Source organism: Epinephelus moara, chromosome 19 (genome assembly GCF_006386435.1).
Source record: "Epinephelus moara isolate mb chromosome 19, YSFRI_EMoa_1.0, whole genome shotgun sequence".
NCBI classification, from domain to species: domain Eukaryota; kingdom Metazoa; phylum Chordata; class Actinopteri; order Perciformes; family Serranidae; genus Epinephelus; species Epinephelus moara.
This window is the reverse complement of record NC_065524.1, coordinates 25,875,702-25,900,247: the sequence shown is the minus strand read 5'-3', so window position 1 is coordinate 25,900,247 and position 24,546 is coordinate 25,875,702. Positions and strand designations below refer to the sequence as shown.

Genomic DNA, 24,546 nt, shown 5'->3' with positions numbered 1-24,546 from the left:
AGAGAGGATTCAGATTTTAGTAGCTTGGTTTTAATACTCAGCCTTCGGACAGTGCAGCTATCCCTTAACAGCAACTAAAAAAATGCATGTGTGTATTTGAGTGCTGGCACTGAAAATATGAATTGATTAATCTATTAGTTATTTGACAGAAAATTAATCACAACAAATCTAATGATTAATTGTTTAATGAGCACAAATGCCCAACATTTGCTAGTTCAAAACATTTGTCATCCAATTAAATTTTAATGTATCTAATCCGCAAAAAAAAAAAAAATCTCACTAATAGCTTTATTTTTTTAAACCAGCCACAGCTGCACTTTGTGTTTAATACTAATATAAAAATCATGTTAGCACTGACACTGTGAGCTTGTTAGCATACTAACGTTAGCAATGCGCTTAAAATATCTCCATGGCCGTATTCGGAATCGCATACTGACATACTGCCTACATACTCAAGTTGGATATACTGCATACAACCTACTAAAAAGTTTATTTAGTGGGCAGTATGCCATTACCAACACTGTTCACACTGACGTATGTGCAAGCAAAACAGTCATGTGACTGCATCTCATGACTTTATCAACGCCAGCACCTCTCACATCTCCAAAAACATCTAGCAAATTTCCAGACAGGCAATATTTGTATAAACTGACACATCTTGAGAATGCAAAGAGTGAAAAATGTTAAAACTTAATAAAGTGACATATTAACAGCTTCTAACCTGGCTCAAAATCTCGGCTATTGTGCAGTCTGAAGAGACGCAGTGCATTGTGGGGCAGTTGAGTATGTCCAGTAAGTAAATTTGGGAATCCTAGGATAGTGAAAGAATGACCCCCCTAGGCCCCTACACTCCCTCTGACTAGCTAGTACTTGTTGTTTTTGTTGGTTGGATTGGCTAGGTTTAGGCAAGAGGAGTGGAACTAGTTGGGGTTGGGGTAAGAATGTTTAGGCAGAGTGAGGCGAGCCTTTTCTTCGCTATCCTAGGATTCGCATCCAGTACCAAATATTTTTTCTAATGTAGTACACATCCAGGCATTTCTCACACACAAAAAATCTAAATACTATGCAGTGTGGACGCACTACATACTCAATTTTACGTCATACTTTGTATAACTAGTATGTTGGTATGTGATCCAACCAAGCTGCAACCTCTGGGGCCGTAAAATAATTAAGCTAACATGGATGTGCCAGAAACTGCAGTTCCTCAAACGGCCACTTGAGGCTGGCTCCAGAGGCAAGTCAATCCCCATACACCCCCATGTTAAAATGCCCAACTATACAGCAGAAATTAACATGTTTACAGCCTGGTGCAAAAAATGGTTTTCATCTTTATAATTTATTTCAACATTCTTAACAACTGCACAAGGGGTGACTTTATATAACTCAGCCAAGTCAATGTAATTAAGGTTTAAAGTTCTGCATAATTAGGGCCCTTGCTGCTTTGATTGACAGGCTGTCAAGGAGGCGTCACCACAGTCTATGAGTGAGATCCACTTCTCGCTCCTATACAGCTCCAACCTCTTGTCCAAATATGGTTACTTCCGGCTCCAAAAAAACCCAAGATGGTGATGGCAAAAATGCCAAATGCCAAGTCCACAAACAATGGGTGACATCACTTTAGTAAGTCCATTATTTTTACTATCTATATTTCAAACACAGCCCTTGCCTGCACCCATCTTTACAGAGCCACTAGCATGGCTGCAACATCTTAATCTTGCTCACAATTTTTAGCATTTAACAGACTTAACTATGAAAATTATCGACAGAAAAGTGAACATATATATATATTTATTTTTTTCAGCCCTAATGAGGTCCAAAAAATTAAGCAAACTGACAACCTGGAAACACAGTGACAACACAATGAAAGGATAATTACCACCCCTAACTGATACCAGAATTGAGGAGCTGCCTTGCAAAAATTAAGCTAAATTAAAAACATTTAATCTCAGAATTTGAACAAGCAGGTAAAATGAGATTTATATTTAATAGAGAGAAGAGAGGCTGTCCCTGATGGCCATAGTAGTTGTCATATAGTTATATACAGTTGCTGTCAACCGACATAAACAATCCACTGCTGAAAAGACAGAAGGAGCTCACCAAATCCAATGAGACCAAGCGTCTCTCCTCGGATCCTGGCCGCCCCCGACGCCACCTCCCGGATCTGCTCCACACTCTGGACCCGCGTGCCCTCCCGGAGAGCCTGGTACAGCCAGGTGTTTCGCCGATACAAGTTGAGGATGTGACAAAGTGTTGAGTCTGCTGTCTCCTCTACAGCCGCTGAGGGAATATTACACACGGCGATGCCTAGAAAAGGTCAGATGGGAGAGGAAAAAGGAGAAACAATGAAGCTCGAGAGATGAAAGCGACATAGACACTTCAAATGACATAATTGCTTCACAGATTTAGTAGTTATAATAGTCGGTTATAATTACTGTAGCTGTTTTGAAGAGAGATTCATGTTTTATTTCACAAAATAATTGGCAGGAAATTTCTTTTCTTTATGACCCTCTACAAAATAAAAAAAGCACTGTGTATAAAACTGAACTGTGAAGGATAAGAGGATAATTATAACTGCTAATTATGCCCATGAAAAGAACATTTCTCAAAAAAAAAAAAAATCCATGTCAGCGTACTAAGATGTATTTGCACAAACGACAATAATTAGGATATCACACTAAATCCCGCTCTCATACCAAACATATGCCGAAGGGGCCAAATGGGAATCGGAGGGAGAGTTTCATATCAGTTGGAGCATCTGCTCTGCATATGCAATCAGCGCCATTACATATTCTGTTTACAGTATGTAATAATTCCTGCTACATATGTTATTTATGTTAAGTCAATACAGCAAGCAGAGTTTGGTTTGGCTTCCATCCAAAAGTGCACTATCCTTATCCATAATGCATAATTTTTTTGATTTATTCTTTATTTTTCCTCATGCTGTAGTGACTGAACGAGCCATATGGGCAAATACAACCACTCCTTGTTCATTATTCTCAGCATATTTTTACTGTCTGCTTCTGAACAACCTCACTTTTTACATCTATCTTCCTCCTATTTGTCTGCATCTGTCTCTGTCTCACCGAGATCTCCGGCAGCCTTGATGTCGATGTTGTCGTAGCCGCTGCCGATGCGGATGATGATGCGCAGTGCCTTGAACTTCTCCAGGTCCTCTCTGGTCAGGGTGATAGTGTGGTACATCATGGCCCCTACTGCCTCATTCAGCACCTGATTAGAGAGGAAGAGGCATCATCATCGCTGTCTTATTGCTTCAGTATTCCCTCAGCAATCATTAGCTGCATTAGAGATGAGAGCAAACTGGAAATCTGGATTTATATTATGATCACAATGTGCTCTTAATCAATATCATCCAAACATTATAATTCAGACGGTTTTTCTGCAATGTTATGTATGAGCAACTTTAATAAGAGTGCTGTCTCTACCTCCCTTTTCCAGGATCTAAGTTTATGTCCGCTTTTCTTCATCTAAATGCAAATTGATTGTTTATGTGTGCCCTAAAACATGAGTGGTTGTCTCTGTGTTTATAATGAGCGCTTGCCAAAGCTGGTTTTTGTCACAATCCATTCATTCAAACCGTACGCAAACAAGGTTGAAGTGGATGCAGGCGGGATCATAAAGTAGACCGACAGCTGCTGAGGAACCCAGAAAGCATGAGCAAGTAGCTGCTGCAAGCCGCCGCCGTTAAATAACAAGTTTAAATTCACAACCCGCTCAGTGAATTAACCTAACCCAGCCAGATTAGCATAACCATGAATTACCATGCAACATTTTTTTTTATTGGAGTGAGCTGTAGTGAGAGCTGGATGCTAAATTCAAGGTTAAAGCTCTCCTCATGCATTAATCTCATTACTTGAGAGAAGCGGGCCCAGCAGCAGACTTGGCTGGAGACGATGCTGGAAAATGACAGAGAAGCACCGCCGACTGCTGAGCAACAGAGAGACGAGCTGAAAGCAAGTTTACATGAAGTGGAAAAAGTGAGCAAATGGGTTTTGTGTTGCTTTAATTTGTTAAAGAATTATTCTGCAGTTTGAGCTGGCATGCCACGATGCATGTTCATCTTTACATTGTTTTGCACAATGCTATTACATTACCTACAGCGAGGGATCATGAATACTGCAAAGCATATAAAGCCTTTAACAATGGAAACACACTTCACTTTTCTACACTTGTGTAATAGAACAAAGCCTTAACGAAATACTTGAGCATGGAGATTCATTTAAGGTTTCAGAGGGAGTTACATTACTATAAAATAATGAGCTTTATGGCGGTTGGTAGGCGTATTCTTGAACTTTGGAGTGAGCCGGGCAAACAGTTTCCCCTGCTACACTAACCGCCTGCCGGCTCTAGCTTCCTACTCAGTGTAATGAGTTGTGTCATCTCAAAGACCAGTGGTTTTTAACCTTTTTCATCAGGGGACCCCTTTTCTATCATTGAGTAAACTGACGATCCTTGGCTAACTGACCAATTTGTATCTTAAATAGGGGTGGGCGATGTAGCCCTAAAATAATTTTACGATATTTGAGGGTATTTTTGCAATATGACAAACTAGTAATTTAAGAACATAGAATTGCAACAAAATAAGTGATAGTTTTACAGTTTGCCTTCAAATTTTCAGAGAATTCAGATTCTGTACACAATATTAATAGTTAAACAAAATAAAATCTACCACAAATTACACATTTAAACAGCTCCCGAATACAAAAAATGTCCCCTGGGATCTATATATATATAAATCAACAGGTGATTTCCTTCTGTTTTACCAAAATCATAAATGTTGTTTTTTTCCACCTGGACCTTTATGCTCTGCCATTTCTCCTCTAATCATCACACTGTAACCTGTGACAGGCTGTTATGATACCACAACTATCGCACATTCACATATATGTAGTTTTTGTGGAGCCACGAGCATCAAGTAGGTTTACATTACCAAAAGTTTATGACAAAATCATTTGACGATACCGACTCCTGTGTGCACACAGCGAGAGAGGAGAGGGAGAGACGCTGTGCTGCTGCCAGAGGAGCCGCTGAATGAGTTCCCTCTGAGCGGTAGCTCACTAAAAGAGTCTGAGAAGTCTGTAACTGTTCATAAAACATTCAGGACGCTACAGTTTATTCCACACTACTGAAGCTGCTCCTCTTTCTGGAACCACTGCAGAGTCGGTAATAATTTCGCTTTCAGCCACGCTTGTTGTTGCCGTGGGTAACAGGATGATGTCAATATGTCAACAAGTCGAAATATCGTGAGTATCACAATATGAATTTTTCATATGATGTTAAAAATTATACCGGTATTATCGTATTAACGAGATGATATGGCACACCCCTAAACTTAAATAATAATCTAAACTAAAAAAAATAACAATTTTATTTCATTTTCTTCACAGAAAAAAGGCCTACTGTGTATTTTATTTTTTTTAAAAGTTTTCTTACACCCCTTAAAATCAAAAAAGCCTCACAACCCCCTGTGAACAGAACAGAAGCAGACGTAGCCTCTGGGTCTGGAGAGTGAAGCCAATGAGGAAGGTGCCTTAAACTGCATTATTGTTAATCACCAACAGGGGGCGACTCCACTGGTTGCAAAGATAAGTCTGATTGTTGTTAGTATATGAGAAAATGACCCTTCTTCTACCTTGATTTATTACCTTAGTAAATATTTTCCTGATGAGTTTATGGTCTCAATCGACAGTTTCAAGTCCTCTTCATACAGCATGATGTTAATTTTGTCAATTATGATCCCATTTAGAGTAAAATAGATAATAAAGCAGGGTATGGCTACCTTGTGATTGACAAGATACTACCACAGCGACATGTAAATCAGGATAGAGGCATAGCAGTCCTCCACAGCTTCACCTCTCATCCAATAATGGTCACTTCTGGTTCCAAACGGCCAATACGACAAACTCAAGGCTTCAGAACGGTAGTCCACAAACCAATGGGTGATGTCACTGTGGCTGTATCTGCTTCTTTTATACACGGTCTCCGATCAAACCTCTCATCTAAGGTTGGTAAAAAGCTATTTTCTCCAAATATCAAGATTATGCTCAAAAGCTGCAACAAAGACAAACTAATTCAATACATTATTTAAACAACTTTACTAAAACAACAACGTTTATCTTCCTTTCTCTGTGTATGGTTCTCAAAAGCCATCGTGATTAAGGGCTAATTCTTTGGGAAGCCTACACTGGATGGAGGGACATAAGGAAAATAATGTGGACATAAAAGTCTAGGACCATCATTTTATACATGAATATTTTTATTTTATTACTCCTAAATTATTCAAAACACAGAGCATCCCTGTATGGTTAAGGCACATACTATAGAACCGCAATGTCTTTGCTCTCAATTCCAATTCCCCCATCTCTCCCCCAACATTTCCCGTCCATCACTACACTGTCAACTATCAAACAAGCCCCAAAAATACCACAAAAACCCTGCCATTCATGTATGACAAAGTACTGACATGCTCCATTTCTCCTGAAATGTTCTTTTGTCCTGATTGATGTTTTCTGCATGAGCGAGATACACATAATTTTCTCAATTACATCCTCTCCTGTGGTTGAGATTTTTTTTGTGCAACTTTTACTTTGCGCTAAAACAGCAGCACTTCATGAGAACAGTGGTTACTGATACAGTGATGCGAAAGACACTTGAAAAACACACCACTCTTTTTCATCTTTCTGAAAGTCTTTTCTGTCTTTCCAAGGACAGTGCTGCTGTTATTAGTTAATAGACCACAAGTGCTTTGTAATAAATTTCTTTTAATGTGCACTCAACAGGGCCCCAAAACACTTCTCGCAGGTCACCACTGGCTCGCAGTTGCACTTTGCAGAGCACGAGTACTCCAGTTTACACACTGATTCCTTGAGTGACAGATTCCTTAATCGCCGCATTTGCTCTCTTCCAGGCAGTGCGTGCAAAAAGACAGCAGTGTGCTTTGGTTTGCTTGCTTGGTGTGTGAGTCTGTTTGTATACTTGTGTGTGAACAGTACTTCACTACTGAAACTTGCAGTGAGGTTGCTGGCAAGTGTGTAAGTGTGTGTGTGTGTGTGTGTGTGTGTGTGTGTAGAGTGCCCCATCTGTACCCTCTGCTGTGCAGTTATAGTTGTGGGAACGCTGCCAACATCTATTCTCCCAGATGGGTCCTCAGTATGTGTAATGTATTCACTACGAGAGCATCGTACTGGACGGCGATTGCTTGTGTGTGTGTGTGTGTGTGTGTGTGTGTGTGGATTAAGGGGGCATAGAAAAGCCTAAAGTTAGATGAAGAAAAATCAAGTATTTATTTTATATTTCTTCCATTTAACCTCTAAATTCAAATCATTAGGTTGGCATAAAAGTAAAACTGACAAGTGCAAGGTACAATTTCTCTTAAAACAGGAAGTGGAACCCTCTCTGTCGTCTTCTTTAAAGACACAAACCCTTCAGCTCGGATTGTAAAATTTCTCCTCTCCTGGCTTCAGTGTATAGGCAGTAAAATAAGACAAATGTTTCACCCACTCTGGCTCAGAACAATTATACTGCATTTCTATTACCAGCCTCCTCCTCCTCCTCCTCCTTATTTAACAAGGCAGCACTTCAGCACCCAGTGGGATTAGAGTCAGTGATGAAACCATTATAGCTGAACTGGGAGAGTGGAACAAGCCAGTGGGCTGAAATATTATTAAAACATTACAGAGGAGGAGACGCAGAAAGAGGAGAGGGTTGACCCTTCTGCGCTCAACGGAAAGCAAATTATTCAAGAATCACATTCAAAGTTCATCCTATGTCCATACCATGCCTGCGTCCTGCAGATGCTGCCGCTATTACAGGGAGCAGTGCTTTATGTGGTCTGACCTATTCCAAACATGTGCTGTATATTAAACAGTAGATGCTAGAATGTTTGGCAGCACGGTGGTGCAGTGGTTAGCATTGTCGGTGGGGGTTCGAACCCACTGTGGGGGAGCCCTTCTGTGCAGAGGTTGCATGTCAGCGTGAGTTTTCTCCAGCTTCCTCCCACAGTCCAAAGACATGCAGGTTAGGTGAAATTAACCGTAGGTGTGAATGTGAGCGTGAATGGTTGTCTGTCTCTATGTGTCAGCCCTGTGATAGTCTGGTGACCTGTCCAGGGTGTACCCTGCCTGTTGCTCAATGACAGCTGGGATAGGCTCCAGCGCCCCCGCGACTACTACCAGGATAAGCGGTTACAAAAAATGAATGAATCATAGAATGTAGACCTATCCACCAAACAACAGCGTTCTGCCAAGTCCTGCCCTCCTGTGCAGTGATTGGCTCGTACTATCTGTAATCATGACCTCTGTGCCCTTATCCCCTACCTGCCTCAGACACTGACGCACCAATCACAGCACATAATCACGGCACAGTCTCAGCACAGCAGCGTGGGACTCGGCAAAACACTGCGTTTGGTTGGTAAATTATAGCAATTACCTCATTAAACTTACAAACAATGCCTTTGCTGTCTGTCACATTCAGGAACATCAGAAAATTGTTGGTTGTTTATTAAGAGTGTCTACAGATAGAACCAAATTAAATTTAAGGTTTCCACCACCTTATGTGAAATTTAAGACCAAACCTGCAATGGAAGTACACACTATATATGTGTGTATGTGTGTGACGCACATGTGTAAGTACTCTTCCAAGTAAACACACTGATAATAAAGGAAAAATTACAAATATTGGGTGACTTTAAGTTTAATGTGTTTAATGTACAAAGAAAACAAAAACTCACTGGTGTCATCAATGCTAATTATTATTGCAGTTCTTTGGTTTGTGTGGTTGTAGACAGTCATTGGGTCTGTCAGGCTGGAGAAATATTCGCAGTAATGTAACAGAAAATATTCAAGATCCAATGAATTTGAATTTAAGACAGTTTTGGACTCTTTAAGACTCCTTAACGCTTATATTAAGAAAACTTAATTTGAGACATTTTAAGGACCTGTAGACACCCTGATATTCCCTGTTTCTTTGTGCCTTAGTCGCATTTATACTTTTGATTTACTTCCATAAAGTACAAGCGTTCCATACATTTATTTTCATTATCGATGAATTTCCTGACTTTTGCCCTTAAAAAAGCACTGTTTGACTTGTTTTTTAAATGTACTATTTCAATATAATTAACATGTGACCAAATTTCCATTTGTAGGCTAAAAGCTCCAGAAACAAGCAAGAAAATAAACCTTAAGTTTAGAATATTTAATCATAGACATGTGATGCCAAGAATGAATCCACACTCATTAATTGTTGTTATTAAAATTCAAAGAAAACACAGGGCCAGAAATGACGACAGTATGTGACTGCAGGAATCTTGGAAAACATAGATTTAAATACATTGTCAAATACATGAAGTTCCTTGTTACAGCTCCTCCGCCTGACACACTATTGTTTAATTCTTCATTTTTCCCCCCTTTTTATTTATTTATTTTTTTCCTGGCTGAGTGGTGAGACAGATTACACTTGATGTCTACAAGCTCCAGATTGCTTGAAGCAATGAAAATTGCTTGAAGAGAAGAAAAAAAGGAAACATAAAATTGACAGCAAATCAACAAGAACTAATTAAAGTTAATTACATACATAAACAAAGGCTGCTAAAACGAGCTGATAAATAAGGAGCCTTCATGTCAGACACTCGAGATTTTGGACGGGGCTTTGAAGGCTCTTGTTCTGTTTTGAGTGTTTTATTTCGCTTTGATTGATTTGATCGAGGTGTGTGGTGAACACTGGGGTAGAGGGTGGGAATATTTGTGTTAAATATTGAGCTTATTGATTAAATATATGGAAAAGGGGTCAGATTTGATAAGTAATCACTTCTTCCTAGTCCTTTTCGGACATGAAATATGTTTGTTAGGTATTCTTGTATTGTTTTTTTACTTTTAATCTTGATTTTTAAAATTATTTTTGCACGTTTGAAATAAAATCTAATTTAATCTAATGTGAAGAGCCATCCCAGGACTGCAGTCTGTTGTTGTAAGGGGTTACCAAGGTCAGAGCTTCAGGTTTGTTTTAGTGTAGGTAACCGTTTAACTACTGTAAAGATATTAAATAAAATGGGGGCAATCAAATTCTGTTATTGTAAGAACTGTAGCTGTCACATTTTTTAAAAGCTACAGATGAAGAGATGACACCTGACAAGTTATTTTCGTACCTTTTCATGTATCTCCTGTGTGGACTGGGCGTCACAGAAAGCCACGGTGGCCAGGTCTTTGAGGATGGGCATCTCCACGGTGCAGTCGCGCCCATCCAGCAGTGCCACCAGGGGGCGCGGGTGCATAGGCCCATTCATAATCTGGGGCCGAATACCTGCAGAGAGACAGAGGGAGAAAGAGAGGGAGTTAATTATTTATGTCTGGCACACACAGTCAAGTGAGCTGCAGAAGAAGCAGTAAAATGTGGGAAATGCATCCCGCAGCAGGAAGTGTTTACACAGGCTGGGACTGTGTGTTTTGCCTGTGTGATAGGCTAAATTAGCGACACACACACATGCCCGAGTGTGTGTAGTTCCCTACTTTAAACCACTATCATCGTCTCCTTTACCTGGCAACACTGGTCGACACACACTCACTCACACACATACAACGCTGGTGATATGAATACCCCCCTCTCTCGCTGTTATCCACACTGTTACCAGGCAACAGGTCCTTTCACCCCATGAGGTCATCACCTCCATTATCCTATCACCGTACAGAAGCCGGCAGGCCTCCAGTGTGTGCGTCTCTGCTTCTTCTGTACAGTTTACACCCTTCACACACTCGTTCCAACACTGAAGAAAATCAGCCGCTTAATTCAAACTTCGTCTCCAGGTTTGTCCTGCCGAAGCGAGTTTTTTGGCTTTGTCTTCACCCTTCTGTCAAGTTGTGATACGGCTGCCCTCCGGGGAGAAAAGTGTCAGAAACACTGCTGGAAACTAGAAATGTGCCAATATTGATGAATTCTTACTCTCACTTCCTTAAATCAGTGTGATGTGTTCTTTAGTTTGTTAAATAATAGTGTAAAATCGAGTAGAAAATGTGACTGTGCGGACCCAAATTCCACTAAAAAGAGGGAAAAGAGAAAGGAGAAAGGGGGGGTCCACACACCACCACTCTCTGGCTCCCTGCTGCCTGTTGTCATGGTGATTAGAGGATTTGGGCAGGATTATGAAATATTTTATTTAGTGACATCTGCGCTGCTGGAGAGGACATCCAAGCCTGCTCGCTCCATGTCTGTCTCTCTAACTCCTCCACTTTTGGGAAGCAAGAAGCATGTTTGTGACCTACACGACTACAACATGCAAACATATGTACTTTAAACAAATCAGATGCGTAGAACAGGGAAACAAAATACGAAAAACATGAGGTGCATGCAAATGTAGCAGCGAATCAGTTAATTGTGCCTCACTTCTGCACCAGCAGGCTCGTTCTCTGTTCTGCAGAGTTCATAAAAAAAAAGGTTGCAGTGATTACTGATCCAAGTTTGAAGAAGATGGAAATGGTGTTTTCTGGTTCTGGTTTGCAATTTTAAGACCCTTAAAACCCATTTTTTCAATCAGCTTGTTACTGTGAGTGATGGGATCCTACATGAACGCAAACATCTCTGCCAAAGTTAGAAGAGTTTTGGCTGTTTTACAAGAGATTTGTGTGTGTGTGTGTGTGTGTGCGTGTGTTCTCGCTGGTTTGAAATGGGCGAGGCTCAGTTGTGAAAAAAAGTATAAACATTTGAATCTAAATTTGATGCCAGTTGTTGGGTTGTTGGTTTTTGTTGCCAGGCCACTGTTGATAAAATCTGATCACACAACACCCACACAGTCCTGATGAAACAGATTAGCAGAGATTTTGAGTGCTTAATAAATAATAACCAACAATATCTTTCCAAACTTTCTCTTTAACTTAATATCGTGCTTATTAAGTCATGAATACTTGATGTTATAGAGAAACACTTAACATTTCGTTATGCTTAAAGGCCCCAACACACCAAACCAAAATCAAAAACGTAGTCCAAACCAAAGGCTGACTGTTGGGTCGCCTCATGTTGCCTGTGTCCCGGCCAAAAAGTTGCACTTAAACACACCGCAAAGACTACAACCAATGGCTAACTAACCGGAACATTCTGCGCCTGCATGAGAGAAAATAACTCCATACCAGCAGGTGTTGGTACTCTGTGTTCGCCATTCAAAACGGGAAACTAGAAGACCAACAGGATGGATTCAAGATGCTTGTTAGCCAGATAGCATATTAACAAAACAACCCAATGTGGAAAGAACAATTAATATTTACTAGGGGTGTAAAGATCCATCCATCCATGGATCCAAAATCATCGATGCAAAGTGAAAACATCAATCTATATCGCCATCTTTAGGATACGCTTTTATTTTGAAAGTCCGTGTCACCGTCAAACAGCAGCAGGCAGATGACAAGCAGCCGAGAGAAAGAAAATGAGGATAGCGTTATTTACCCGGGAATAAATCAGCAATGTGGAAATAACTGGGATTTGGAGAAAATACAGGTCAACAGACAGAGCACATGCCATCTGTAAACAATGCTGTTACGAGATCAAACACGACTTAACGTTACCTGTCTGGACGAGCGTCTCACTCCACTAACGTACACTTTAGCAACATTAGCTGCTCTGTATCAACAGTATTCGGCTTAAAAAAACGCACATGCAGGCTAAAATTCAACCGTGCTGGTCTGTCAGGAGACGCAGTGACTTAAACCAACAGTAAGTAAGAAAAAAAACAACGTTACATGTCATTTGTTAAGCTATGAGTAGAGGAAAAAGTCTGTTAGCTGCTAGGCTAATTTATGCAAAGTAAACATGCTTCAGCTAATAATTGTTTTGTCTCTGAACCTTGACAGTTACTGAGCTGAATTTGATACTTTTGTTGAACAATATTGTTATTAATCCATGTTTTATCACTGTTGTGAGAAGTTTTCCTTCGGGGCTTTAAGACAAATAGACCTGGAGTTAGGAAATAGATGATGGTTTGGGTCAAAATGAAAACATTTCTTTTAGATAGGTCTCTTTGACAGAAACCTCAAGTTAACTTATCCCATGTGCTGTTTTATGTGTTAGTGGAGTCAGTTTAAAGTAAACTTTACTGCACTTATTATTTATGTGTTGTTTATGTGTTTTATGGCCAAAACCAAAACAGAAAGTGGTGGCAGCTTCTTCTGTAACCGATTGTGTTAAATGGGCAGACAGTTTTGTCTCATATCGATCACCTAATATAATACATTTGTTTTTGATGTCATGCTTTCCTCACTTCAATTTCTCCTCTCATGCACTGAGCTGACCTGCCAATCAGAGTGATTTCATTCACCTAAAGGCAACACCGTCTCCACTGCCGATTCTGCATACTGAATCACCCAAAAAACAGGCAACAAGGGCCAACTAGTGCAAATGGAGAGGAACACACCGCAAGAACTAGGCCAACATACGCTCACGACAGCCCAACTTTGACCAATGGCCGACCATCGGCTTGATGTGTCAGGGCTCTCAGAGAAAGCCTTAAAAGAATTTGTCTATTTTAGAAAAGAGTCTGGATGCAACGAACTGTAAATTCTTTTTTTTTTAGCTTTTACAAGCAAGACACACCTCTATGGTACCACATCTTCTGAAGATATACAGCGCTAAAAGGATGCTGAAAAAACAGGTTGTAAATTATGCATCGTTTGATGCCTTTACACACATGCAAACACACACACGCACACAATAACAGGCCACCTGCACCAGACCTATCAGAGAGAAATGGAAACAGGGGATTAATTTAAAAAAGAGCTTAGCAGTGTGTCATTAATATCACAGCTCTGACAAAACTGACACACAACCTGGATTTTTTTTTTCAGGGTTAATTCATCTAATAACTGGTGGCGTTCTCTCGGTGTGTTTCCGTCTGTGTTTCTACCAAAACGCAGAGGAAGGTGAAACACATTCAGACATCTCAGAGGCAGAGACATGGGGGTGTGTAGCAAAAACTCTCTACAAGCAGAGACGACATGTAGAGAGGAAGAGTTCAGCACTCTGGGAATTAAAGATGAAGAGGAAGGAAAGGAGGGGAGCAGTGAGAAACAGGATGAGGAGGGAAGGAGGACACTCTGGTGATGGGCTCCTGTCATTGTATCGCTTCAACTTAAGATCTCATGCGGGTTGCAGCAGTACTTGCAGGATGAATTATAAGACACAACTGATCACTTTTAACAATGTGGATGGGCCTTTAAAGGGGTATTCCACCAGTTTTGTGCATGTAGTTCAGTTTCCTCGTCCCAAGGGCTTGAGCCTTGACATTCTTTTAACAGAAAGCCTAAAAACAGGATGTGTGGGTGGAGTTTAAAAGATGTGGCCATTTAGGAGGCAAGGCAGGCGTAGTGAAAGAAGCTATTTAACTGCAGTATGGGAAATTAGGGCTGTGTCCAACTCAGATTTATGTCAGTCGAATTGGATTTGTGAATATTCGACTTTTTCCATGTGACGTTTAAGAGTTCGAACAGGGTTGGTAGGATGTGCAGGGTGACAGCGACGTTCAGATAATGTAGTAAACAAGCCAAGTTAGCCCTCCGTGCTAATGTGAGCTAACTATGCTAAAAACAGAATCAAAATTGTGCAACATTTTTTGACATTAGAAGTCAAATAAAAGCCAGAGACTAAATCGTATTAAGTTGCTGTGAGCTGTAAATCCACCACCTCTAAGCAGAAGGCACAAGATAACTCATCTCAGTGTCTGCGGAGCAAAGCTTCTCTTCCTCTGAGCAGCTGCCTCCACCTGACTCAGACTCACCTTGGCTCTGGGTCTGCGGCTGCCTGTACCGGAGATCAGCGTGAAAGTGAGGAGCGCTCACTCTGCAGCAAAATCTGAGGCCAGAAACATCCCTAGAAGTACAAAGCGTGCTGACTGCCAAAAAAAACAAACAAACGACTGCTTGACAAATTTCAGCTGACTGAATTTCCAACTGCTGATTCAAATCATCGACTTTAAGGAGGCAGCCTTACGGGAAGTGACGAGCTGTGCAAAAACACTGTATACTTGCTTGACCCATGCTAGACACTAAAAGTCAGAATATCTTGGCTTGTGTTGCTTCAGTTTTGATTATTATTTGTTTAAATCTGTCTTTTGTAAGTTCCTAAACTTTATGAAAGTGCAATACTTGATCCAAATTCGAGGTTAAAGACAACAAATCATCCGGCCTGGGCCATCACGGCCTCCTCTGAGCAGTTTAAACCAGCAGTTATTATTATCTGTTATATCACCACTTGTTTGGATGAAATTATGTTCCGTTAGTTATTACTGACCTTTTCCTCTGGTTATTTTTTTCTGTATTATTGCTTTTCTTTTATGTTTTGCTTACTTTGTCTTCAGTGTTTTGTGTTGATTTTATGAGTTTTAGAGCTGCTTTGTGCGCCACTTTATAACTGTGTTTTATAAAATGCCGTACAGATAAAGAGATTGTGTTTTTATTATATTCCATTATATTACAGCCATTAACAATATTATTATTGTGCGGCGCTCCTAATAAAAGCAGCGCTTCATAAAAGCCTAAATGGCATATCAAAAGAGAAGAATGGCGAGAAAAGAAGAAAGGTGCATAAAAAAGAAAAGGTTAAAAGAAATAATGTGGAAGAAGTGACCTCCATCTTTCTGTTCCTCGTATAAGCTGAAAGCATGCATTATTCTCACCGGCGGGACTCATTGTGTGTGTGTTTGATTGTGTCTGTGTGTGTATGGTTAGTATGTGTTAGCGAGAAGAGGTAGGGGGTTGGGGGACTGCTTGCCAAACACACCTGTGGCTCCACAGCTCTCCCTGCGCCTCCTCATCACACTCCTGCAGAGTTCATTATCACAGCTCTGTCTGGCTGAGCAAGAATATACTTCTATCATCTAAACAGTCACACACACACACTTTAAGATGAAAGGACAGAAAAGCAGCGAACACAGAATCACCTGCTTATATGTTATCCACATACACAAACAAGAAGCCGCTGTTAGGAAAAAAAAAAAAAGCAGCGTCACTGGTAGGAAGTAGGTCAAACTGCTGTTGATTAATTATTTCCAAGTGGCTAATAGCCTTTCTCCAGCCTAATAAGGCAGAACGTGGCACCGCATTTAACACATGATGAATCTGCGGATAATTAACGCCTAACAAGGCTGTTAATGAGGGTCTTAATGACTCGGATACCTGGCCAGTGATTTGAAGGAGCTCTTTGGCTTTAGGCAGAAAGAACTGAATCTTCCCTCAGCCAAAGAAAAAAACAAGAATGACAGCGTGATTATCATCCATGAGGACAGGTGTAGAGAATTTTTAAAAATCCACAATTGTTTGGACAATCATACTGTTAATTCACAGAGAAATAAACACACTCTGTTGGAAAGGTGTTGTTGACTGAGGCTCTGTAATGGCCCCTCACACATCATGCCTTCGGGGATCGTCTGTCACATCAAAGTTAATGAGTTTTGGGGCTTTCGTCTCCAGTCTCACACTGTCAGAGGTACACTACACTACCTTCCCTCCTGCCAGTGCAGGTTGAGCAGAATCCATCATCATTTTAAAGTTCTTAAACTAATCAGTAACGAGCTGCACAAACAGTGTATGAGGGGAAATGATATTTAGAAATAGGGCTGAGTTGTCGACAAATAGGATGACATTCTTAAGCGGGATTTATGCTTCTGCATTTAATCGACGCTGTACCCTATGCCGTGTGCTACGCTGTACTCCGCCTCAATGGAAATTAAGGTTTTATATACTTTAATTTCACAGATAAGAAGGAATAAATTGTGAAGACAAAAAGCTTCCATAAAATAGCATTTCTCACTTGTGTGAAATTTATCCTGGCTTCAAATGAGTATAGAAATCTCTGCTATTCGCTAGGCTACTTTACACAATGTAAAATGCCATAGGCTTGTGCTAATAACGTTAGCATGTTGTATTTGTTTGGAAAATGTGTTTAGTATGAGACAGTTGTTTTTGTTGGTGAACTTTGTGAGTTGTAATGAAGCTGAATTTTGTAACGTTACCTTTGTTAAATGTTGCTGTTGTCCCTGGTTTCATGTGAGTAAACAAAATGTCCGCTAGCCACTAAGCTAATTAATACATTGCAAAATGCCATAGCCTTGTGCTAAAAACATTAGCATGTTGTATTTGTGGGGAAAATGTGTCCAGATAAAGACAAATGCTTTGTCTGTAAGTGCTGTGAGTTATAGTGAAGCTGATTTGTGTACTTGTGTTTGAAATTGTCTCTATTAAGCCATGTTTAATGTGTGTTTTGAATCAACTAAACTTTACAGCGCTTCACAGAAACCTCCGCCACTGACTAGTGTTTTGGAGGTGTAACTGCAGAGTGACACAGACACACCACTGCACAAGTATAAATGCTCACAATGGTATAGGCAACGTGTGTAGGCTACAGCGTAGACTCTGCATAGAGCTGGCGCACACGTATAAATCCCATTTTAAGCTGGTGCACTAGTGCTTGTCAATTTCAAACAGTCCACAGAGCTCAGCCCAGTCACCAAAAGAAAATGTTGGCGTTGTATATTCCTGCAAAACAAGAACGCATGACATTTACACTTTTATACTTTTCACATAAATGTTTCTAAAGTGACGTAGTATATAAGCTGACTTTGTCATCCGGAGGTGGAGGGGATGCTGAACGGTGTGACACCTGCCAAGCTGCAGACCACTGCACACCACTGTGACCAACAAGCAACAAAACAGTTGTGTTTTGGCGAGTCATTGCTGTGTTTCCTGCAGTCTCTCAGGCACCAAACATGAGTGTTTTGCAGCAGCTCATCGGCAGGGATAGTGGCACCAAAAGCATTTGTTTTTTTCTGAGACATTGTTGCTTTTCCTGCCAGGATTGTGCCCCCAAAAATTGGGTATTTTAAACAAAGTCACAATCTTTCCCTACCATTAACCAAGACGTTTTTGTGCCTGAACCTAACAACTTGTTAATCACAGCCTTGTTGAAATACACACATACACAGTATTGAAGTGAAATTTTCTAAAATGCATCCATAAGCATGCTAATACCTCTGTGATCTGCCTTCACTGGCAGTGCCACAGGTCAGAAGAGTGTTCGAGGGATGCATTTCAAACCTTTAAGATACACATTTGACACAACTAACAAAATGTTCTGTCTTTGCCTCCTAGCTAGACGAGCAGTATTCCTCAGATGGAACAAAGCTGCCTCACCTACACACTTTCAGTGGCTTGAGAAAATAACGTCTTGTTTCAAACATGAGAAAGCTCTTTTCACTGTACTGTCCGTGGTCTGATAAGAACTGTTATTACGTCAGTGGGGCTTTTCTGGCATACCATCAGAGCTACACTGTGCTGTTGCCCTCTTATACTTTACTTTTCTTCTTTTTCTATTGTAATTGATGTGATTTTTTAAAATCACTCCTGTCATTCATTCAGTTTGTTACTGTGTGAAAACATCTGAATTGCTTTAGCACCAGTTAATGTGGGTGGGAGGGAGGGTCGATGTGTATTTTTGATTTATGTTGAAGAGTAAAACCTGGCATCATGACAACACTGACACTGTACAAACACAGTTGTTTGACAAGAAAAACAAACAAGGCTGAGTGAAAACAATATCACAATATCAATATATTAAGAATAATTTACTGATATAGGTATATATCACAATATGACATTTTTCAACATAAGATAAACTATTCAAATGTATAAAACAAAACCTTTAATGACTCTAATTATTTTCAAACTACTAATCACTAGTAGTAGTTGTAATGTATTATGACATCAGAAGTACAGCTTATTGATATAAACCACAGACACACACTATCAGCTCTGGTAGTAACATTATGGGAACATTACACTGCCTTTCCATACGTCTTATTTGGTTACTACAGGCGTCTGTAAACTAAATGTTGATTACCACAGGGACATTATTGGTCCTTGTGGAATATTACGGAGACTCCGAATTAGCTTGCAGCTGCAGACGCCTGTAATAACAGTCATCTGTTGATGTTACATGTAAAGCAGGATCTTATGTCTGTTGAAGAGAATCAGGCATATTTTATCTGATGATTACGAGAAGACGATTTGGGTTATGGTGAGATCATGTGTTAGTTGTTACATTAAAAATAGATCATGAAATAATAAGAAAACAAGCTATTCCTACCAACAGCCTTCATCACAGATGGCATGTTATGGATCTCCAAAGTGGCAAAAGAGCCCAAATGGGAGAGCATGAGTAAGTGTTGTCCCAGTATTCACCCTAAGGTGGCTCCTATCACCCCCTCTGATCACACAGCTGCAGGTCTCATGGCAGCACTTATAGGCCAGAGGTCCGGCTACTAAAGAGTGAAAAACCTGATCACATCTGGCTCTTGTGTCCTGCCATTTTCTCTCTGTTTACATCCATCTTCCTCCCTCCTGTTCTTCTCTCTCCCTCCCCACTTGGGTCGGCACCAGCCTGAGGAGTTTGGCAACAGCTTACCAGCCGCTCCACCCAACAGCCAGACCAAGAACCTGGACTCTAGGAGCCAAAAGCAAAGCCAGAACTCTCCTTGTCCAAACACACAGTCCCACCCAACACCAGACAAAACACCAGACTCATTTTTAAGCGGGGCAAAAATGCACCACGGAGCCATTTTTTCAAGTGCCTATTTGCTGTTATGTAAACCTCTGTGAGCAGCAGAAATAACATGACTAAAGATGGTTTACATTAGGCGCTAGGATATTTTGGCTGGTAGTCATTCGGATAAAAATGCAAATTGCTTGTGTCAATTTCCTGTTATTGTACCCGAAGTATTTATCGTAGCACAACAGCCAGCATTGTCTGCGAGCCAGCAAGTAATAAAGAAACAAAGCCAACAGCTTGACTAACTAAATCTGAACCGTGTTCAGTGTGACAGCAGATAGTCTTATCCAGTGGAGGTCATGTGTTGTTACATCCCTCCAGGGAAGCTTGAATGGACTAAGACTGATATCATCCTTTAGCCAACGCTAATCACAAACTGGATGATTCTCCAGGAAGTATGAAAACTTTTGGCAGAGCTGGCAAGAGCGTACTTTAAACCACAAATGGATTACAGATGTTCCAAACTAAAAAGCCTTTTTGGATTCTGACAACAGAAATAGAAGTCATCTTTTAAAACGTTAAGAGAGGGAGCGAGAAAAAAGAAAAGCAGAACTCATAGAAATATGCCTCTCCTTGGTGAATACAATCTGGTGTCTAATTCTCTCATTTGGAAGGGGTGATCTTGGAAAAGCAGCTCAGAAAGCTTCGCTGCCAGACGCTGTGAGTCAGAGTTTTCAGAGGGAGAAGGATCATTTCCTAAATAGAGCGCAAACAATCAATGAAAGAAAACAAACTCCAGCTCAAACCTGCGTTTCTCCCCTTGGGTTTGAAATCTTTAAATGGTATTTGATATTTAATAACATCGCGCTACATCTTCATTTCTGAAGTTTTCTGACAGATTGTGTGCTCTGGTTTTTGTGGTTTCATGGATCTCCAGCATGCCTCGGCTGGTTTACAAAGACAATTTCATTTGGAAGTTAATGCACTCCCCACAGATTTACTTGCGGCTTGTTTGTGAGGTTGTCCCACACTTTGAAAGGTAAACTGTCCACTTGGGGAATGCAGGGCCGTATTAACTTACCTGCACTGTTGTGATTTCCTGAATAATTACACTGTGTACCCTGCCATCTCGGATCTCTGTTAAAAGCCTTCTGAGGCAGTTTAGTATCCTCGCCTCACAGAGGAGTGACACACTTTAGAGACTCTCCTTTATATCCTGATGTCTTTTTCAACTGACTCTAAATTACAGGTGACTTCTTCAGAAATCCAGCTCATTCTTTTCACCCTCCTCTCGCCCTCGCCTGCTCTATTTCCCATCTCCTCCCCCGTAGTTGTGTGTGAAAGGTGATGAAATGCTCCTAAATTGCTCAAACTGGTGTGATACACGCCGTGGACGCTCCCACACCGGTCCCCGCACCGATGGAACAATAAAACTGCAAAAACAAAAGGAAGTGAGGAAGATTTTCCATGGCACGATGATGTCAGGGCCACAGCGGCGGTCGCTGAGTTCACAGCGAGCTTTCAGAGAGAACTACTCTGCAGCTGACGTGGAGCCAAAACGGGCTCAACGAGCTTAGGACCAACAGCTGGTTCTGGTTACCTAGCAACTCCCAAGCTGGGGGCCTCAGTGATGGGATAGTCCGAGAAGGAAAGGAGGAGGGGGCTCAGGCGATAACCCAGCAGGCTTTTTTCTTTGTGGCAAGTGCAGCATGTGAGATGGGAAAAGCTTGATTTCATCATATCAAATCTTGCCCCCCAAAAAGAAACGTGCCACAGGCCACCCAACCTGGCAACCCAAATATGGTGAGCGTGAGGTTTGCACAAGTGGCACGGTTGGTGTTTCTCTGCGGCATTTTCCAGGGAGACATCACAAACATGCTCGCTGTGGTACCGCGCACACACTGACACACAGAGTTTGGCTGCACTTAGCTTCACACACACCCACAGATGATAGCCATTAATGATCAGTGATTATCTGCGATGTCACAGATTTTGTTGAATAAAATGTTCAAGGGCATTCACAGCTCTCAATGCCAATGCTCCCTTCTACTTCTGTTCTCTTAGTGCTGGCTGTGTGCGTCCACCTGCACACTACTTACAATATAAAACCAGCAATGTTACACTCTGTAACTGCGCGTACATGTTAAGAAGAAACCGGCGCCTGGATTCTTGGGAGTGTCTACTTTCTTGATGTGTTTACGATCCCCTGGCATCGGCAGAAAAAGAAGGGAGGTGTAATCTTTTTTTTGGCAGACTTGCCTCCTCCAGGCCCCCACCGGACCCTATCAGCGCCCGGCTACGCCGCCGCCACCCCGGTCTGTTTCTTGTTTCACTATGTGGACACACAAAGACCTTGTTTGTCCTCCCTCCGCCTGCCCTCCTCCAAACTTATCACCACCCAAACGCCCAGCCAAGAGGGGGCGAGGGAGGGGGGAGATAAAAGGATGAGAGAGAAGGGCAGGGAGAAATTACGTGTAAAAGTGTAGAAGAGAGTAGAGGAAGAGTGGGGGAAACTGACACACGGATATCACAGGTGGCGTCTGAGGTAAATACGACGCAAAGATGGAGAGGGAAGCATCCATCCATCACCATCTCCACTTTAAATGTTGCCTTTTGTGCTTCGCCAGCAAGGCCTGAAAACAACCAGGGTCCTGAGACAAAAGCAGCTGTCAGTGCTGATGAACAGTGGACAGGGCGCTCGAGCTTCACTTCACATGCACACACAAGCGAGTGTGTGCAGGTGGGGAGCATGTACACACACAAACACACACAAACCTGACAGGAGAGGGAGATAAGGAGTTTCAGCTCTGCTACATCGACACAGGCGAGCACCAACAGTTACAGACCACGGACACAAAATAAGGAGAAACAGATTTAACACAGATCAGTGTGCCAAATTTGAAAATTCCACATATTTTCCTGTGAAAATTTAACATATTTTTTCTCCGAGTGCACCTAAAAGTTATGTTTACTGCTGAGTTCTATTAGTTTTCAGTAAACAAGGTATTTTCATGTTGATAGTGCCAAGAAAATTGAGAGAAATCAGCTGCTGATTATGATTATGAGCCCCAAAAGCCCCGCTACTATCAAACTAATGCTTTGAGGTTGAAATTATACTTTTAATGCCATTTACAAACCAATATTTCTGATTATTTTTATAATATTTAAATATGTTTTAAAGCATCAAAATGTGCACTGATAAATCCGCACATTTGAAAATTAACGAGCCCCCCGCACACACACACACACGTCTTTATAGCCACAGTGCACGCCTGAACACACACCCAGTGACAGACAGCGTTCACATGCAGCACCAAACATAAACACACTCACACAGAGCCACTCATGAGCCCACTGTTCTCGACCTTTGACCCTTCGATTGACAGCCCATCCTATCTCACCGCCTCTCACTGCGGTGCAGAGTTCTGTGGCTTCAAACCAGGAAAACACTGACATACTCACATGGGTGCTTGCCCTTATGCACGCACACACACACACACACACACACACACACACACTGTTTTCATGACACACTTCATTGCAAAAACATAAGAGGCTCATTAGCCTTAAAGCCCAGTCCAACTCCCTCCTTCCCCACCTCTCGCCATTACACACACACACACACACACTCACACACCACAGCTTTTTATTATTACCCTTGATGACTACATGCACACTCACACACACACACACACACACATATGCACAAGACAATGTGAAACATGCTCCTTGCCTGGGAAATGCTGTCTCCACATTCTTCAGATCAGGAGCTACACATGGCAGAGGAAATGTGGTGGAGCGGGACAAAAAAAAAAAAAAAAAAAAAAGAAGAAGAAGAAGAAGTGGGGCTTGGGGGGGTATTTTCACACAGTATGCCCTGGGGTTATCCTCTCCTCTCTACCTCCTCCTCCTCCAGCCTCCTTCCTTCCCTCTCTCTGTGTTCCCCTGCTCTCCCACTGCTTGTTTCCAAATCTGTCCTCCTTCGTCACCTCACCCCCAGAAGCTCCATTTCTCTTTCTCAGACGACTGGTACTCTTGAGCGAGGAGTGGAGGAAAAAAAAATGGAAGGTGGCACAGGAGGGCAGTGGGCGAAGGGGGAGGACTGGAGAGCGAGAACTACGATCGTCTCCCCCCTGTGCGGTTAAAGCGGCGCCGACAACTCCTTTAATCTCCAAAGAGGGGGGGAGGGAGGGAAGAAAAATTGGATCTCTACTCGTCTTCAGCCAGCAATCAGCACTTCTGAGCGTCCTCCTCTTTCCGCCTCTTCAGCCAGATCACTTGTATCTTTTCTCCTCAGCCTCCTCTTCCCCTGCTCCGGCTCCCTCTTCTCTCCCTTCACGGCAGGTTTGGGCTATTCATTCAGACGTCAGGCTCACTCCGTCAGCCTTTTGTTGCGAGTCACAGAAAGACAGAGAGGGAGAGAGAGGGAGAAACAGAGGAAGGGGTGGGGGGAGAAAAATGGTAAAAGACGAAAAAAAGACAGAGAAAACAAGCCGGTGCCACAGCTATGCAGGAGGAAAGAAAAGATGGGGGTAAATAAAGGAGACGAAAGAGAAAGAGAGGGGGAAAAAATCCTTGAAGAGCACCAGTCACAGCGAGAGGTGCAGCGCTCCTGGCACACGTACGACTCCCTCTTCCATTCTCTCCGACCTTCCCCTTCGCTCAACATATTTTCCTTCTTCTCTCTTTTTTTTCCTCCCCTCCCTCCCTCCCTCCCTCTCTGCCTTTCTGTTTTATTATTTGTGATCTGGCCTTCACGGTCCTTTAAGAGTGCCAGCCCCTTTCCCCTCTCTCCTCAGCCTCTCTCCCCCCTGCTCACAAACTCTCCTTCTCAATCTCGATTTTTATCCTCGCTCTTTAACAAGAGTTGATTGGTTTTGCCGTTCAACGAGCCATTTAAGTGCCTCGTTTCTAGGCTTCAACGCGGCGTTCTCGTCAATACTTGTCATGCTTGCACAAAGGGCCGAGACGTGCGCGCAGATCTAAAGACACAGGTGATGACTGTTTCATACAAGG

At 41.8% G+C, this 24,546-nt stretch overlaps 1 protein-coding gene across 9 annotated transcripts in view; it reads right to left on the bottom strand.

Annotated features, from left to right (window-relative positions):
• Positions 1–24,546, bottom strand: part of ctbp2a (C-terminal binding protein 2a) — an 89,525-nt gene that overhangs the window by 7,485 nt on the left and 57,494 nt on the right. For 8 of the 9 annotated variants that reach the window (XM_050070444.1, XM_050070449.1, XM_050070450.1 and 5 more), the window contains 3 exons: positions 10,160–10,314; positions 3,084–3,228; positions 2,098–2,304 (listed from right to left, as the gene is read on the bottom strand). In XM_050070444.1, the coding sequence (XP_049926401.1) occupies positions 2,098–2,304; positions 3,084–3,228; positions 10,160–10,314 (507 nt within the window). Of the gene's footprint in view, positions 1–2,097; positions 2,305–3,083; positions 3,229–10,159; positions 10,315–23,263; positions 24,152–24,546 lie in introns of those variants that run through there. The other variant, XM_050070445.1, reaches the window with a different exon arrangement.